A 16,369-nucleotide genomic window follows, 5' to 3' on the forward strand; every position below is an offset into this window, starting at 1 on the left:
GTAGTATTGGGTGAAGCTTATTATGGAAAGTAAAAAAAAGCTACGGTGTCATTTGCTATCTATGGCAGTGCAAAGTGTGGGTGTAGCGAACCGCACTCCAGTTAAATCGTATTAGGATTCAGATCAGTCTTAACAACAGCTTCCCTTTCAGCTGTCCATGCCACATCCTTACCCAAAAACATTTCAGCGAAAGGTGACAAGCAACAGAGGCGCTTGCATTTGGAAGCCCTCAGCACTGTCGCTTCATGTGCCTTAAGCAGGAAGCGGTGGAAAGAATAGCCTCAAGCGCCTACTTATTTTGGCACCGAGATTATTACTACTTTTAATAATAACATGCCACCAAGAAACCAATAATGGGAGTTCAGGCAAATCGCTGGGAAACTCTCTTGTCTTCTGTAAAAATGCCCTCCCCACCACACTCGCCTATTGCCCTGGATCTCACCCACTGCCACTAGCACATTCCTGGTTTCAGTGTGGCCCACCTCCCCCTAAATCATAGATATTTTGCTTGAGGAATCAATGGTGCCACAGGTTCATTTGTCATATGCCAGAGGATCTGACCAGAAACATCAACCAGGTTCCAACACTCCTGTTCCATTTTTGCCCAAGGAACAGTTGCTTGATTTGGGGGGGAAGGTGGGGGGAGAAATGAGGCAGAAAATAAAATAAATACCCCAATAGTTCCAGCTGCAATTGTACTGCTGGAAAATGGCATCTCGGTGAATCCACAAGCCTTATGACATTCCTTTGAGGATCTGAATGCAGAGCGATCGCATCAAAACTACATAAACTCCAATATATGAAAGGGGCTAGAGTGTGACTCTTGAGAAGCCAAAGAAAATATGAACCAATCCTATTTATTTTTAGTCCTGGGCCAAAAGGCCTCCGATTGTTTTGGAAAATGGCGGCCACCTCAACTGTGACCTGTTTAATCAGAATAGGGACCCTTACGGCAGATGGTTCCCCTTCTGGCTATAAATTCAGTGCTGTTGTCTTTTCTTTCTGCCCACAGGCTTATGTCGTCAACTGCACAGGACAGAACCAAATCAAAAGGCAGCTTAAAGTACATGGTGCTAGTTGGTCCTAATTATCCAAAAAGTCAAAGGTCACCACTCTGAGGCTCCGGGTTCCGTGGGTCTCTTTGATGGCTCCGAGACAGCCTTGGAAACCGGGTCGTCCCGCGTGGCCTGTTGCTTTTGCTTGCAGAATCTCCCGTGGGTTGGAAATCACTAGAAACAGGAAGGCGGGGGGGAAACAAGCCACGAACAAGTTCATACTGTGCATTAAACAAACGTGTATTCCCACCCACCCCGGTATGTGGGGAAAGCAGATATCAGAACACAAATGTATGTGCTGATGTGTGTATTATCCATATCTACAATTAGTTTACTGGATCTGTATACTACTCACATAGTGACCTAGGGAATGGATTAATCAAGTACACCATTATGTTCTTGCAAACACAATAATACAAAAAAAATGCAAAACTCCATGGCCTGGAATTTGGAGGCCACACTAAACCACCAGAAGTGATAGACAATACAAGAAACTGATGGTGCTCTGATGAACGTTGTGCTAATGATGGACCGATGTATTGGTGCACAATGATACATGTTAGTAATACTTGAGGAGCTTCACAGTCTATTCTGACCTGCAATAGACCGACTTTCATGAATGAATTGCTTGAAAGGAACTTACTTGTCTACTACAAACAATTATTGGAAAAAATATTGCTTACCCAGCAGTCACTCACAGGCTACAGACTCCTCCGAAAACTACAGTATAAAAGGAATAAGGTTGTATTTTTCTTTGTTTTCTCAGTGGGCTCCACAAGAGTATTTTTATGCCTCGTGCGCATGCACAGACACATGCACGGACACCATTTTGAACCCTACCAAACTCCCCAAAGGATATGTGGGGTGGAGTGCAACTTAAAATGCAGCCACACATCACCACCCTTCTCCAGGTGCTGCCACATCCACATTAAAATGGAGGTGACCAACCCTTTTTGGCCTTGGGACCCTGTTGCCTGGTTACAGCTCCTTTGAAGATGGCATGTCAATGATGGGTTTGGCTCAAAGGTGGGCATGGCTCAAAAGCTGGCGGAGCTTCCTCTCTGCCCAGCCCTATAATGGGGAGGAGAACTTTTCAGACAATTAATCCAAAGAATGGAGACAGTGCAACGTTGCCTGGCACTGGTGCCTTGGCTTGAAGGCCAGTGCAATCTGTGAGCCAGCAGTTTGCCACCACTGTGTTAAATTAATGACCTCAGCAATCTATCTAGAATCAATGCAAAAAAAAAACCACAAAACATTTTAAATGGTGCATTGATCCAACGCCAAGCAGACAGTTAACAGCGTCACAACGATGACTCGAAAAGTGGTGGTAATCAAGAGGCTTGCAGGGTGGCAGGAAGCTTTCACCTAATGCCTCAAACTAAGAGACGTTAAAGGGAAGGCATACAAGGTGAAGTGTGTGGCTCTGAAAGCCCTGATCTCTTTGCTTAGAGACCAGGTCTTTAGGAACTGCTTCATCCTCAATACAGCAAGCCTAGTTCAGGGTGATACATACTGTTGACTGAGGTTTGCCACAAGACATGATGTGATGCCAGGTGCTGCAAAGTCAGCATCACTGGCAGATGTGCCAAGCACAAATCTTTAGAAGTGGGGTGCCAGCACTCTAGTGCAATTCCATCTAGGGACGTGGGTGGCGCTGTGGTCTAAATCACTGAGCCTTTTGGGCTTGCCGGTCGGAAGGTCAGCGGTTCTAATCCCCGCGATGGGGTGAGGCTCCTGTTGCTGTCCCAGCTCCTGCCAACCTAGCAGTTCGAAAACATGCCAGTGCAAGTAGATAAATAGGTACCACTGCGGCGGGAAGGTAAACAGCATTTCAGTGCCCTCTGGCTTCTGTCACGGTGTTCCGTTGCGCCAGAAGCGGTTTAGCCATGCTGGCCACATGACCCGGAAAGCTGTCTGTGGACAAATGCCAGCTCCCTTGGCCTGAAAGCGAGATGAGCACCACACCCCATAGTCACCTTTGACTGGACTTAACCATCCAGGGGTCCTAAACCTTTTTTTACTTGTAATCCCATCTACACTTATCATTGAAAATTCCCATCTCTGCTTCCAAAAGAATATGCAATAAAAACCACTCAGGCTTAAAAGAAAGAAAGAAAGATCAGAATTAACGTTCTATGGGAAAACCTTAATCATGCCGTATTTTTAACTAGCAACCACTAAAGCACCGAGTGTTTTCCTCCTGAACAACCAGGGAGCACATAAACATCAAAGAAAAATACAGGAAATTCACATCCATCACAATACTTTTAAGTAGAAACCAGTCCCTCTTGTGTAATAGCAAGCTTTACAAATTACCACTTTTATTGCTTTGCTTGCCTTTCAATAAAAATCAGGCTGGGGGGGGGGGGGAATTGCACCCTGCCTGGCAGTTGCTTAAGGCAAATGAATCTCTGCTCTCAGACTTCCAGGGCCTGGTGAGTCTCCCACCCATCGCCAATTCTGAAATGCAGCAGTGCTACCAGCCTGACTCTGCAGGATCCCAGTAAATAATGTTGGGGTACAAACTATGAGCGCTGCAGCTGCTGCTATAAACATAATTCTGTGATGGCGGCGGGGGGGGGGGAGAGTGTAGGTTGCTCTGCTATGACATCCCATCAGAAAGCATAAACTTCACACTGCACAGAACACTTGACAGGATGCCCTCTTTAAGAGTCTGCCCCAGCTCTCAGTGGACCAAGGAACACTTTACTGCTAATTGCATGATTTGCAAGGATTTTCTCCCCACGAACAGCCAGTGCCAGGGTAGTGGTGATGGGAGGAGCAATTCTGAATTGTGACCTTGGGGGAGGTTTTGAGGGGGTGTTAACCCTTTGCCCCGTGCTATGGTTCTGAGATAGACCATCAACAGCCCTGCACCTGCTATTTGCATGGGTGGAGGGAGTTCTAGCTGAATTACAAAATAAAACAGAATCTTGCACTCAATGCAAAACAATGAAATGTGGTGCTTTCCCACAGCTGATTTCAATTTGTGCTTTGATAGCCCCCATTCCATCACCCCATACATTTCATGGATGAAAACAGGGGCATCCTTGGAATACTCTTGGAATATGCTTATGCTAAGTGAAGACCAATGCCTGAACCCAAGGGCCAGCCCATCCCATGAGGCAAGGTGAAGTGACCACCTTAGGCAGCAGGATCCACTGTGTGGAGGGGGGCAGATCTGTCCTCCAAAGAACAGCACCAGTAGCGGATGCAGAACACTTATTGGGCCCAGATCTACTGCTTCCTCAGCACCCTGCCTCAGTGCTGCCTGCACAGCAGCCTTCTGGTGAACTGGAGAAACTACTGGTCTCCCAGCAGCAGCGCTTTCCTACCCCCTAAAGAAGAAATGACAGGGGCTGCCCTCCTGGGTTTCCTGGGCTCTGCATCTGCCTTCAATTCCCAGTTCAAGCATTGGGTAAAGTTGATTTGATTGCCCCTTCTTCCCAGTGGTGCCAAAATATCATGGTCTCGCCCTGATGAGCTCTGCAGGATCAGGCTTGGGTTGGCAGGCTCTGATGCAGGAGTAGGAAGGAAAAGGGTGATGGTGGGAATCTGGGTTGGAGGAGGAGGGGCATCTTCCCCTTCCACACTGATTTCTGGCGCTTGGGAAGGGGGAGCGGAGATGCCCGCTCTCCCCTCTGACCTTCTTGTAGACCAAAGAGCCTCAGCAGAGGCTGGGGAGGGCTTTAATCAGCCTGGGGCAAGGAGGCTGAGCAGGAGAATGCAGCAACTAAGCCAACGGCCTTCTTTTCTAGAACGAGGTGTGGCTCTTGCAGATGGGACCCGTTCCGACGGAGCTTCTGCTTACAGTACAGTGGTACCTCAGGTTAAGAACTTAATTCATTCTGGAGGTCCATTCTTAACCTGAAACTGTTCTTAACCTGAGGTACCACTTTAGCTAATGGGGCCTCCCGCTGCTGCTCTCATCCTGAGGGAAAGTTCTTAACCCAAGGTACTATTTTTGGGTTAGTGGAGTCTGTAACCTGAAGCGTCTGTAACCCGAGGTACCACTGTATTAATATCCCCACAAAGTGAGAGCGTTTCACAAATGCCACCTTAAAAGCTCAGCAGGAGGGGCAAGGAAACTTGTTGAGACATTTTCATCACTTCTGCCAGTTCTGAACTTCTTACCCTGCTCCAGAACTCCTGTCTCATGGCTCCTGAGCACTGCGTCTGCTGCCCTGTCTCTACTAATACTTCTCTGAATAAAGACCTCCTTCTTACTTACAAGTTAGAGCTGTGTAGGAATTAGGCCCCTCCTCACCTATTATGCTTGGCTGATGGCTCTGCTCTGACTACAATATTAATTTACTCTGCAATGCTCTGACTTCACCTGAACCGTAGTTTAGATCAGCCTTTTCCCAATGTGGTGCTCTCTAGATTTTTGGACTACATCTCCCCACAATCCTGACCGTTGTTCCTGCTAGCTGGGGCTGATGGGAGTTGTAGTCCAAAGCATCTGGAGCGTCCAAGATGGGGGAAGGCTGGTTCAGGTGATCAGGAATGAACCACACAAAGTCTAGGGCTTGTGTATTCCCCATGAATGAGGAGTGTGAGAAAAGAACAGATCACAGTTCCGTGTTACATTGCGAACCTGGAGAAGTGTAGCTTGTTCTAACCAGAATCTGAAACCATGGTTAACTTTTGCTAGACAAACCATGCTTCCCTGAGTTTCTTACAATGCAGAACGGTGGCCTGTTCTTAAAGTTGAAGCTTCACTCTCATGTGCAAAAGGGAAACCTGAGAGGTGCACCACACTTCATTCCCTATCACCTGAACCCATGGTCCATCTTTGAAGTGACTCCAAATGAAAAAGGGGAGGTCAGTTCTGCAGCCGCTGAATGAGACTGCAAAGGTAGGGCTTGTGTTAAAACTCTGCATTCATATTAATTATGCAGTTTCGGGCCCACTTTTCAGTTGTGGCCCGGTATACCCTCTGTCAGGTATAATGGAAAGACAAAGGCCAGGAACCCTGGTGTAAAACTAATTATCTCTCCCCCCCTTCTTTTCTTTTTCTTTTTAAAAGAGCAAGAACTCAACGTACACATGAGCCCTCACCTCTCCCTTTAGCTTTTATCCCTGAGCATTTCATCAGTATAGTAACTCCTCCTGCTGGTAAATTCATAAAACAACCTCAACGGTGGCCTAGGGAGAAGCCACTTGCCCGTTCTTTGGAATAAAACCAGTCTTTAAAAATCTGTTCTCCTGCCCCTTGATGATAGAAAGGTAGAAAAAGCAACAAGGAATTTCTAAAGGGGAAAACCAGTGTCCCAATAAGAGCCAGGCACAAGCTTTGTGAAACCGGATTACCAGCAGAGGTGTGCTGATGTGCAGAGTGGGTTCTTACTTCCTGTGTCAACATGAAACCAACATTGCCTTCTGTAAGTAGTCTTCACTGCAAACCAATACACTGGCAGAGCAACCCCGTGGACACTCAACTCAGAGGAGCATCCCAGTATGTTCAGTTGAGCTTACCCACAGTTACACGTGCACAGTTCCAAGCTTTAGGTTGTGATCCTAAGCTAACTCACCAGGGAGAAAATGAAAGCACATCTTGCACAATAGACCCTTCAGACAACAGGGTCCTTTAAGGGGGGGCAGCTTTCCTCTTCCACCTGCTTTCTGGGGTGCATCTCCCCATAAGGGACAACTGCATATTCCTGCATTGCAGGGGGTTGGACTAGATGATCCTCAGGGTCCCTTACAACTCTCTGATTCTACAAATTCCATAAATGGTAGCCATCCCGATGCATGCCTTCACAACAGTCTCTGCTCATGCCGACAGCAACAGCTCTTGATGAGGAGACATCCAAAGTTTTGGAAAACCAAAGCAGGATTCTGCCTTGGACCGAAGCAAGCAAGGTCTTGCTCAAAGTGGGTTCGAAGCAGTTTTTATTTTCTATGCAGACCCCCTACGAGTTTCACATCTGTGATTCGGCATCCTGTTAGACATGAGCGTTATCGTTTTAAGCTAACTTCTAGGAACAAGCTGGCTGTCCTGTGACTGCTGTCTTGCAGAGATCTGCACTGCTCCCATCACTGCTCAAAGGAGACCAAATGTGGTGATGGGGGCAGAAGACATTCAGAGCAGGAGGAGATTCAACAGATTTACAGTGGTACCTCAGGTTAAGTACTTAATTCGTTCCCGAGGTCCGTTCTTAACCTGAAACTGTTCTTAACCTGAAGACCACTTTAGCTAATGGGGCCTCCCGCTGCCGCCGCACCGCCAGAGCACGATTTCTGTTCTCATCCTGAAGCAAAGTTCTTAACCTGAAGCACTATTTCTGGGTTAGGGGAGTCTGTAACCTGAAGCGTATGTAACCTGAGGTACCACTGTATTCTATCAGTGAGCCTGTACTGGCATGAATTGACTTATTTTCCAATATTTTGGTGCTAACTGAGCTGCTTCCTGTTTTGTGGTTTCACCACTCTGGGATTCCCTTTGGGAAGGAAAATTGGGGTGCATGCCAGGAATGAAATGGAAATGAAGAAATGAGGTCATGTATGTGAAGATAGTCAAAATGACCCCATTTATCCAAGACTCTTTTTCTATAGTTTTTCACCTAATAGTTCTGTCCAGCTCTGTCCTTCATACCCCCCCTCTCATTATACAATACAGTCTCCACAGAAGATGATGACGAAGAAGAGGAGGAGGAGGAGTTTGGACTTGATATCCTGCCTTTCACTCCCCTTCAGGAGTCTCAAAGCAGCTAACAATCTCCTTTCCCTTCCTCCCCCACAACAAACACTCTGTGAGGTGAGTAGGGCTGAGAGACTTCAGAGAAGTGTGACTAGCCCAAGGTCACCCAGCAGCTGCATGTGGAGGAGCGGGGAATCGAAACCGGTTCACCAGATTACGAGTCTACCGCTCTTAACCACTACATCACACTGGCTCAGAGAAAAGAACATAGCATTAAGTTTATGGCATCATTTTACATGGTCTTAAAACATTGGCAGTCCATATAGGTTCTCCACAGACATGTTTGTGAGACTGGTGGGAGAGCTTTACTTTCTTTTTCTCCTGCGTATGAAAAGAATAACCAGGGGATATAAAGGAAAATACCTTTGATGAAACCTGGTCTCCCTTCATACTCACTTAAAAGAAAACATTGGTGATTGGCATTCAATGCTAGTCCTATACAGAGGAGACCCATTGAAGTTAATGGACATTACTATTGAACTCCCCATCAAGGTTCATCTGGCCCCCTCATTATACACCTTCTGAAGAATGCTGAGGACACACTTTTTCACCCTGGCTTTTGACACCTGAGGTGTATGCTTTTAGGACCCACCTTATTTTTACGATTGTAGGTTGTCTTAAATTGTTTTTAATCAGAGGAATCTTTTGTCCGACGTGGGGCTCAAACCCATAACCTGGAGATTAAGGGTCTCATACTTTACTAACTGAGCTATCCCAGCTCATCCACTATAAAGAACATATTGTGCTTTAATACTGTAACCCACACTGGGACCTAAGGGCAAAGGGTGGATAATAAAATGCCAATAGCAACAAAGGTTCGTTAATTTCAATGGATCTCCTTTGAGCAGGACTCAAGTTGAGCACAACCTGCTGAAATAGAGAAAATGCGCACAATGCACTCAACAGAAATTAGATTTACTGCCAACCAGAACTGTCACCCCCCCTTTTCTCTTTCTCCCCCCAGCCCCCCCCCCCAAACGGGAACAGTTACAAGCAGCTGAATAGCATTTCGCGCTGTTAGTGGCCAGATCTGCTTCCATGGAAACAAATGTTATATGGGCAAAAAAATAAGTAAAAAGCTTTAAAATGAATATGTTCTTCTTTTGTGTTTTGTTTTTTTAAAAAGAAACCCTGTGTTTTATCTATCAAATCACACTACTTCCATATGGTCTGAGAAGCAGGAGGGGGGAACCTGTCAACATCCAACCCTGAGCCCTCCAACTCCCCCCCCCAAAAAAAATGCAAGAGAAGGAAAAGGAGGAGGAGGAGGAGGAGAAAGAAACCTCAGTGTATTTCCCTTCTGGACTTTTCTATCTTGGACAGAGGCAAGGCTTTCATGGAGGATAATAATGGCTACTAGCCACAAGGGAAATGTTCTGCCTCCGCTGTCAGGGGCAGCGGCTGGGAATCGTAAGTGGGTTTTCTTTATTTCTTCCATGAAATCTACAGACTGCTGATTGCAAGAAAGAAAAATAACCCGAAATCAGTTTACAAAGAGAATAAAACAATAAAATTAGCAATAAAACAGTGAAAAACAGCTATTCAAACCATTCAGAGAGTAATTTTTAACCTCTCCCTTTCCCAGCAGGTGAGTCACTGCTGCTTACTGGGAGGAGGAGAGGTGAGCTAGCAGGAAGATCAGTGCAGTGCAAGCACACCAAAAAAGCCAATACACTGCTCCTTGCTGGTGCATCTGCACCGTGCTGCCCTCCCTACTGTCTTGCTCCTGCTGGTAAGGCCGCATAATATTGAGGTGGAATGTTTTTACCTGGAAATACCCAAGATGTCCTGTACACAAAGCATGTGCTATACCATTAAGCTACAGCCTGCCCCCCCTGCATATGTTCTGCCCCTGTCGGAATGTTAAAGGTAAAGGTAAAGGGACACCTGAACATTAGGTCCAGTCGTGACCGACTCTGGGGTTGCGGCGCTCATCTCGCTTTATTGGCCGAGGGAGCCGGCATACAGCTTCCGGGTCATGTGGCCAGCAGGACTAAGTCGATTCTGGCGAACCAGAGCAGCGCACGGAAATGCCGTTTGCCTTCCCGCCAGAGAGGTACCTATTTATCTACTTGCAGTTTAACGTGCTTTCAAACTGCTAGGTTGGCAGGAGCAGGGACTGAGCAACGGGAGCTCACCCTGTCGCGGGGATTTGAACCGCCGACCTTCTGATCGGCAAGTCCTAGGCTCTGTGGTTTAACCCACAGCGTGGAATGTTACTGAACTACAACTCCCATCAGTCCCAGCAAGCATGGTCAATGGCCCAGGATGATGAGATTTGTAGTTCAGCAACTTCTGGAGGGCCAAAGGTTCCCTGCACCTGGTGTTAGGGAGCATCCACACATTAATGCTTAAGCAAACCTGAGACATTATTCTCCGGAATAATCCTCTGTGCAATTTATTAGGGCGATATCCTAATTGTTGCTTTCCTGGTTTTCTTCGTTTTACAATGGAGCTGTTAATTTGTTTATTGGATTTGCTTTTATGGATTCTGCAATTGTTTGTACATTTGCATTATCGTTTTATTTCATTGTTCCCCACTCCGATATCAAAATATTCAATGAAGAGCGAGTTATAAAATAAAATAAATAAAACAAACTGTAGGTTTTAACAACCTCAAAATGGATGCACAATTGGCTCCCCTTCATCACATACACAGCCCAACAAGACAACGACAAGAATCCACCAACAACATATGGATCAATATGGCTAACCTGATTCAAAAACACCACCCACCCCGCTCACACACGAAAACAAAGTTCAACACAGCCAATCACAAACAAGCAACCGCACCCTAGGCCAACCACAATTTCTCTCACCACCAAAGGAACACGAGTGAATAGCAAAGAGAACCTGCACAAACGACGCCGACACAAAAACCCACACCTACATTAAGCAAAATAGAAATATCACCTCCTGAACCGACCCCCACCCACCATGGCCCCCTCCACCTCTTCCCCCTTTTTTCTTCCTAATGTCTCAACAAATGAAACTGACCTGTGGAAAATGGAACTTGAAAAAAGAGACATTGTGCATACCTTTGTAAACCAAGAAAACTTTATTTTTTATTTTTTTAATGGATGCACAAATAGAAAATACATGGGTGTTCAGTTTAAAGACTGCATCTAACATGAGAAGAGTCCTGCTGGGTCAGGAAGCGGCCATGTTCAGTGTCCACTGTCAGAGGTGGTATGACTTCTGAATGCCAATTGTTGGGAATCCCGGGTGGGGTGAGTGCTGCTGCTTGCTGGTTACTCCTGGGGACCTGGTTGGCCACGGTGAGAGTAGAATGCTGGACTAGGTGGGCCTTTGGCCTGATCCCCTGTCTGCGGGCAGGTAGGGTCTCTTTGGCTGAGACCCTACCTGTCCGCAGACTGTTTTGCCAGAGTGGTGCATGCTCTAGTTATCTCCTGCTTGGACTACTGCAATGCGCTCTACGTGGGGCTACCTTTGAAGGTGACCCGGAAACTACAACTAATCCAGAAGGCGGCAGCTAGACTGGTGACTGTGGGCGGCCGCCAAGACCACATAACACCGGTCTTGAAAGACCTTCATTGGCTCCCAGTACGTTTCTGAGCACAAGTCAAAGTGTTGGTGCTGACCTTTAAATCCCTAAATGGCCTCGGCCCAGAATACCTGAAGGGCTTCCACCCCATCGTTCTACCCAGACACTGAGGTCCAGCGTCGAGGGCCTTCTGGCAGTTCCCTCATTGAGAGAAGCAAAGCTACAGGGAACCAGGCAGAGGGCCTTCTCGGTAGTGGCGCCCGCCCTGTGGAACGCCCTCCCATTAGATGTCAAAGCGATAAACAACTACCTGACATTCAGAAGACATCTTAAGGCAGCCCTGTTCAGGGAAGTTTTTAATGTGTGACATCTTAGTGTATTTTTGGTCTTTGTGGAAGCCGCCCAGAGTGGCTGGGAAAACCCAGCCAGATGGGCAGGGTACAAATAATAAATTATTATTATTATTATTATTATTATTATTATTATTATTATTATTATTCAGCAGGGCTCTTCTTAGATTCAGGGACTTCTTGATTTGTACCTTCCCTCTTAAACAGCTGTGCACAAGCTTTTTTATAGACCTCAAGAGGGATGGAAGGCAGCGAACAGGTTTAACAGGGCAATAATCCAAAGTTCCTCTTCTCCAGCACTAGTTAGCAGTTGTCACCAGTTCAGAGATCAAGGAAGGCAGCAAAGACCTCCTGCCATGGCAATCAATTCCTTCCTCCCACCAGGCCATTGTTTTGGCTCATAGGCGCCCTTGATTATTATGGGGCCCAGCCTTTGTTTTGATTGCCAATTCTGCTCCTTCCTCTTTTATCACGGTGCCAAGTTCTGCCTGAGGTGCATCTGCAAGGTAACTGCTTTAAGAAGATAGCTTCCCCCCATCTCAATCCCCATTCCATTCTGGACCCATGCTGTGCTTTCAGGGCCCTGGGCTCGCTCTTCAAGATGTGATGTTCAGCACAGTAGTGCTTCTCCAAGGAAGACTTCAGTAGGCAAAGTAAATCAAAGGCCAAAGATTTCAAGGAACACAGAAATCTGCCTTCTATCAGGTCAGACTTTTGTCCATCCAGCCCAGTATTGGATTGTATTCAGCTAAATTAAATTCATGGGCCTGAGTTAGCCATGTCTATTATTTCAGTGGGTCTCCTATGAGCTGAACTAGTATTGGATACAAACCACAGTTTCTCATCCCTGCCAATGGCTTCCTTGGGTTTCAGGGAGACAGCAGCTCTTATTACCTGCTACTCATTACCTCCTGAAAGGAACCACCCCAGACACTGTGGTCTTCATCAGAGCCCCTCACCGGGTGCCCCACCCAAGGAAGGCATGAAAGGAGGCCACACGAAAACAGGTTTTTTCAGTGATCCTCCCTACCTGTGGAATGTTCTTTCCAGGGAAACACACCAGGGGCCATCATTATTGGTACTTACACACCAAGAAAAGAGAGCCAGTGTGGTGTAGTGGTTAAGAGCGGTAGTCTCGTAATCTGGGGAACCGGGTTCGCGTCTCCGCTCCTCCACATGCAGCTGCTGGGTGACTTGGGCTAGTCACACTTCTGTGAAGTCTCTCAGCCCCACTCACTTCACAGAGTGTTTGTTGTGGGGGAGGAAGGGAAAGGAGAATGTTAGCCGCTTTGAGACTCCTTAAAGGGAGTGAAAGGCGGGATATCAAATCCAAGAAAAGAACTGCTATTCACTCAGACCTTTGGTAACTTAAGCTGGCCTCTACAGTGCTGCTGATCTTTGAGTTGGGTAGAATGGGACCTGTCCGTATTATGCTATCAGATGAGCATTTTAGGTATTTTGTATCATACTTTGTGCTTTTAAAAAAAAGTTTTAAATTGAATTATATATGTTTGTTTTATCTTGTTAAGTCACATTGAGACTTTTTGGTATTAAAGAACTAGCAAATGTTAAAACTTCTTTAAACTGTAGATGCCAGGGATTGAACCCTAGGACGTTCTGTGTACAAAGCAGGCACTCTTCCGTTATGGTCTCTTCTAACTCCTCTAATTGTGGCGGCGTACTTGTCTTCAACGAGGCTGATGGACCTTTGCCATTCACATTAGGCTGGGATGAAGCGAGCTGCTGGTATTCAGAAGCATAGTGGCTAGGTGGGAGCCCCAGTGGCCAGATAAAGAGGTTGGGGGGCATGTCCAACCCCTGGGCCTGAACTTCTCCAGGCCTGATCTACACGGTGCATGTACCCAGCTGCATTACTTCATCTTTCCCAACTATCCCCATTTGTTCTAAAAGAGTGATGGCCTAATGCCAACACCAACAGCCCAGAGTAATACGGTGGTACCTCGGGTTACATACGCTTCAGGTTACATACGCTTCAGGTTACAGACTCCGCTAACCTAGAAATAGTGCTTCAGGTTAAGAACTTTGCTTCAGGATAAGAACAGAAATCGGGCTCCGGCGGCAGCAGGAGGCCCCATTAGCTAAAGTGGTGCTTCAGGTTAAGAACAGTTTCAGGTTAAGTACAGACCTCCGGAACGAATTAAGTACTTAACCCGAGGTACCACTGTACTCTCGGGAGGTCAAATTCACTGCAACAGTGTTATCTGCTAAACTTCTACTGTGGTAATTATGTTGCACAAAGGAAATCTTTGCACATAGTACATTACTCTTAAATGGAGGGAGATGATTTTTTTTAAAGGGATTGACATTCCAAAAGAAAAGGTGGGAAAGGAGTGAGCACCAACTCCCTGGCTGTCACAACGCTGTCAGGCGAGGAATGTCCAGAGTGAGGCATTAACTCTTTATGGTCAAAAGTACACTTAGGGGAAGGTATGTTCATTCAACCTACGTGTCTCAGCTACTCCAAGGTGTGCACTTGATGAGGCAGTTGCCATAACACAAAGGCCCTGCTCTCTAGGTAAAGGTCAAGGACCCCTGGATGGTTAAGTCCAAAGGCAACTATGGGGTTGTGGTGCTCATCTCGCTTTCAGGCTGAGGGAGTTGGCGTTTGTCCGCAGACAGCTTTCCGGGTCATGTGGCCAGCATGACTAAACCGCTTCTGGTGCAATGGGACACCGTGACAGAAGCCAGAGCGCATGGAAATGCTGTTTACCTTCCCACTGCAGTGGTACCTATTTATCTACTTGCACTGGCGTGTTTTTGAACTGCTAGGTTGGCAGGAGCCTGCTCTCTACCTCATCTTATGTTATCTCCCCCATCAGAGATGCATGCAAGCAGGTGCAGACCCTGTCTGCATGTAACCTGTTTCTGCTCCTCCCATTTCACTCCTCTTTTGGTTCTGGGAGACAGTGGAGCAGGAGAGGTGAAGGCAGCAGCAGCAGCAGGAGGAGGAGGAAGCGTGGAAGCCCTTGACTCTACACCAGGCATAGGCAAACTCGGGCCCTCCAGATGTTTGGGACTACAGTTCCCATCATCCCTAGCTAACAGGACCAGTGGTCAACGATGATGGGAATTGTAGTCCCAAACATCTGGAGGGCCGGAGTTTGCCCATGCCTGCTCTACACCAGCCTGACTTATCTCTCCCACCTCCTGCACCTGTTCTTCATTCTCCAATCCTGCAGCTTCTCCTGACTCTGACTCTCACCCCCTGGCTGTTACAGGCTCCCCCAAGTCACTGATACCTTCTTCCAAGTCCATCTCCAACCCCGCTTCTCCTGGTGCCCATTCCTCAGTATCCAGCCACCACTGCTCCCTGACACTGGCTAAGGTTCTGGAAGGTTCCTAAGCTTCCCTCTTGTGAAGGCACAGACACCGTATGTCATCGAGCTGCTTTTACAGAAACTATCTGGAGACCCCTTCCCCTCTGTGTTTGCACGGCGCCTGCATACAAAGACAGACGGAGCGTGCCCGCCTTAATTACCTATTTAACTTTTAAACAGTCCATAGCCAATCTGTCTGGTATTAAGGGAAAACAGAAGGAACACGATGAGACAGAGAGAGACACAAAGCCGTTAAAAATGTTTTTAGAAGCTTCTCTCCAGAAAGAATTACTACTCTTAAAAAAAAAAAGGAATATAAAAAGATACCATCAAGTACAGAATAGGAAACGCTGCAGATGCAATGCTTCACAACAGATGAGAAAGCGAAGCGCCTACCTATGGTGCTCCAGGGGCAGGCGGGGAAAGGAAGATGTTTGACGTCTTTACTGATGCTATGTATCTTGCTTCACAGAGTATCCTACTCGCTCTGTGGGGTTCTATAGAATTCAAATTTTTCATACTATTTTTAAAAAAGAAATCAAAGAAGCCACAAAATTAAAATTAAAATTAAACATCCTACAACATTTAGGGCAGCACATCACCATTGCTGCAGTGGGCAGAAATACCATGCAGTGGTCTGGCAAGACCCTCAGTAATTTTCAAGTGAGCTAAGGGGAGGGGTTGGACGCGGGTGGTGCTGTGGGTTAAACCACAGAGCCTAGGACTTGCTGATCAGAAGGTCGGCGGTTCGAATCCCCATGACGGGGTGAGCTCCAGTTGCTCGGTCCCTGCTCCTGCCAACCTAGCAGTTCGAAAGCATGTCAAAGTGCAAGTAGATAAATAGGTACTGCTCCGGCTGGAAGGTAAACGGTGTTTCCGTGCGCTGCTCTGGTTTGCCAGAAGCAGCTTAGTCATGCTGGCCATGTGACCCAGAAGCTGTACGCCGGCTCCCTCGGCCAGTAAAGCGAGATGAGCGCCACAACCCCAGAGTTGGTCACGACTGGACCTAATGGTCAGGGGTCCCTTTACCTTTAAGGGGAGGGGTGGGGTTTGGGAACCACTAGCCTATTCTGATTGGCTTTGGGCAGTCCTAGAGGAAAAATGGACCTCTTAGAGTCTGAATCAAAAACATATGGAGAGGGCCAGTTGGGGTGGGCTGGAGTAGACAGGTCGACGGTCTCCAGCAGAAGTCTTCTCCATGCCTGAATCTTGAGAACATCTCCTTCAGCCCTGCCAACTACTAAGATGCAAGGGATGGAACCTTTAAGCCCAGGAAAGAAGCACTTGTTTAACTGAGAGAGTTACATTGCAAATTTAAGCATATGTCAGTATAAATATCCATCACTAAAGACGCTTTCTCACACACAGTTAAAAATGCTCATGTTCTGAAACAATCATAGGGAAAAGGCAGGGCA

The 16,369-nt window shown here is 46.9% G+C and overlaps 1 protein-coding gene across 2 annotated transcripts in view; it reads right to left on the reverse strand.

Moving 5' to 3' along the window:
• Positions 1-842: 842 nt before the first annotated feature.
• The window catches only part of SNX29 (sorting nexin 29), a 213,788-nt gene continuing 198,261 nt past the window's right edge, over positions 843-16,369 (reverse strand). The window contains exon 21 of one of the 2 annotated variants that reach the window (XM_053364008.1): positions 843-1,229. In XM_053364008.1, coding sequence (XP_053219983.1) covers positions 1,100-1,229 — 130 coding nt within the window. In that variant the 3' untranslated portion in view covers positions 843-1,099. Of the gene's footprint in view, positions 1,230-1,741; positions 1,776-16,369 lie in introns of those variants that run through there. The other variant, XM_053364009.1, reaches the window with a different exon arrangement.

Source organism: Podarcis raffonei, chromosome 14 (assembly GCF_027172205.1).
Source record: "Podarcis raffonei isolate rPodRaf1 chromosome 14, rPodRaf1.pri, whole genome shotgun sequence".
In the NCBI taxonomy this organism is placed as follows: domain Eukaryota; kingdom Metazoa; phylum Chordata; class Lepidosauria; order Squamata; family Lacertidae; genus Podarcis; species Podarcis raffonei.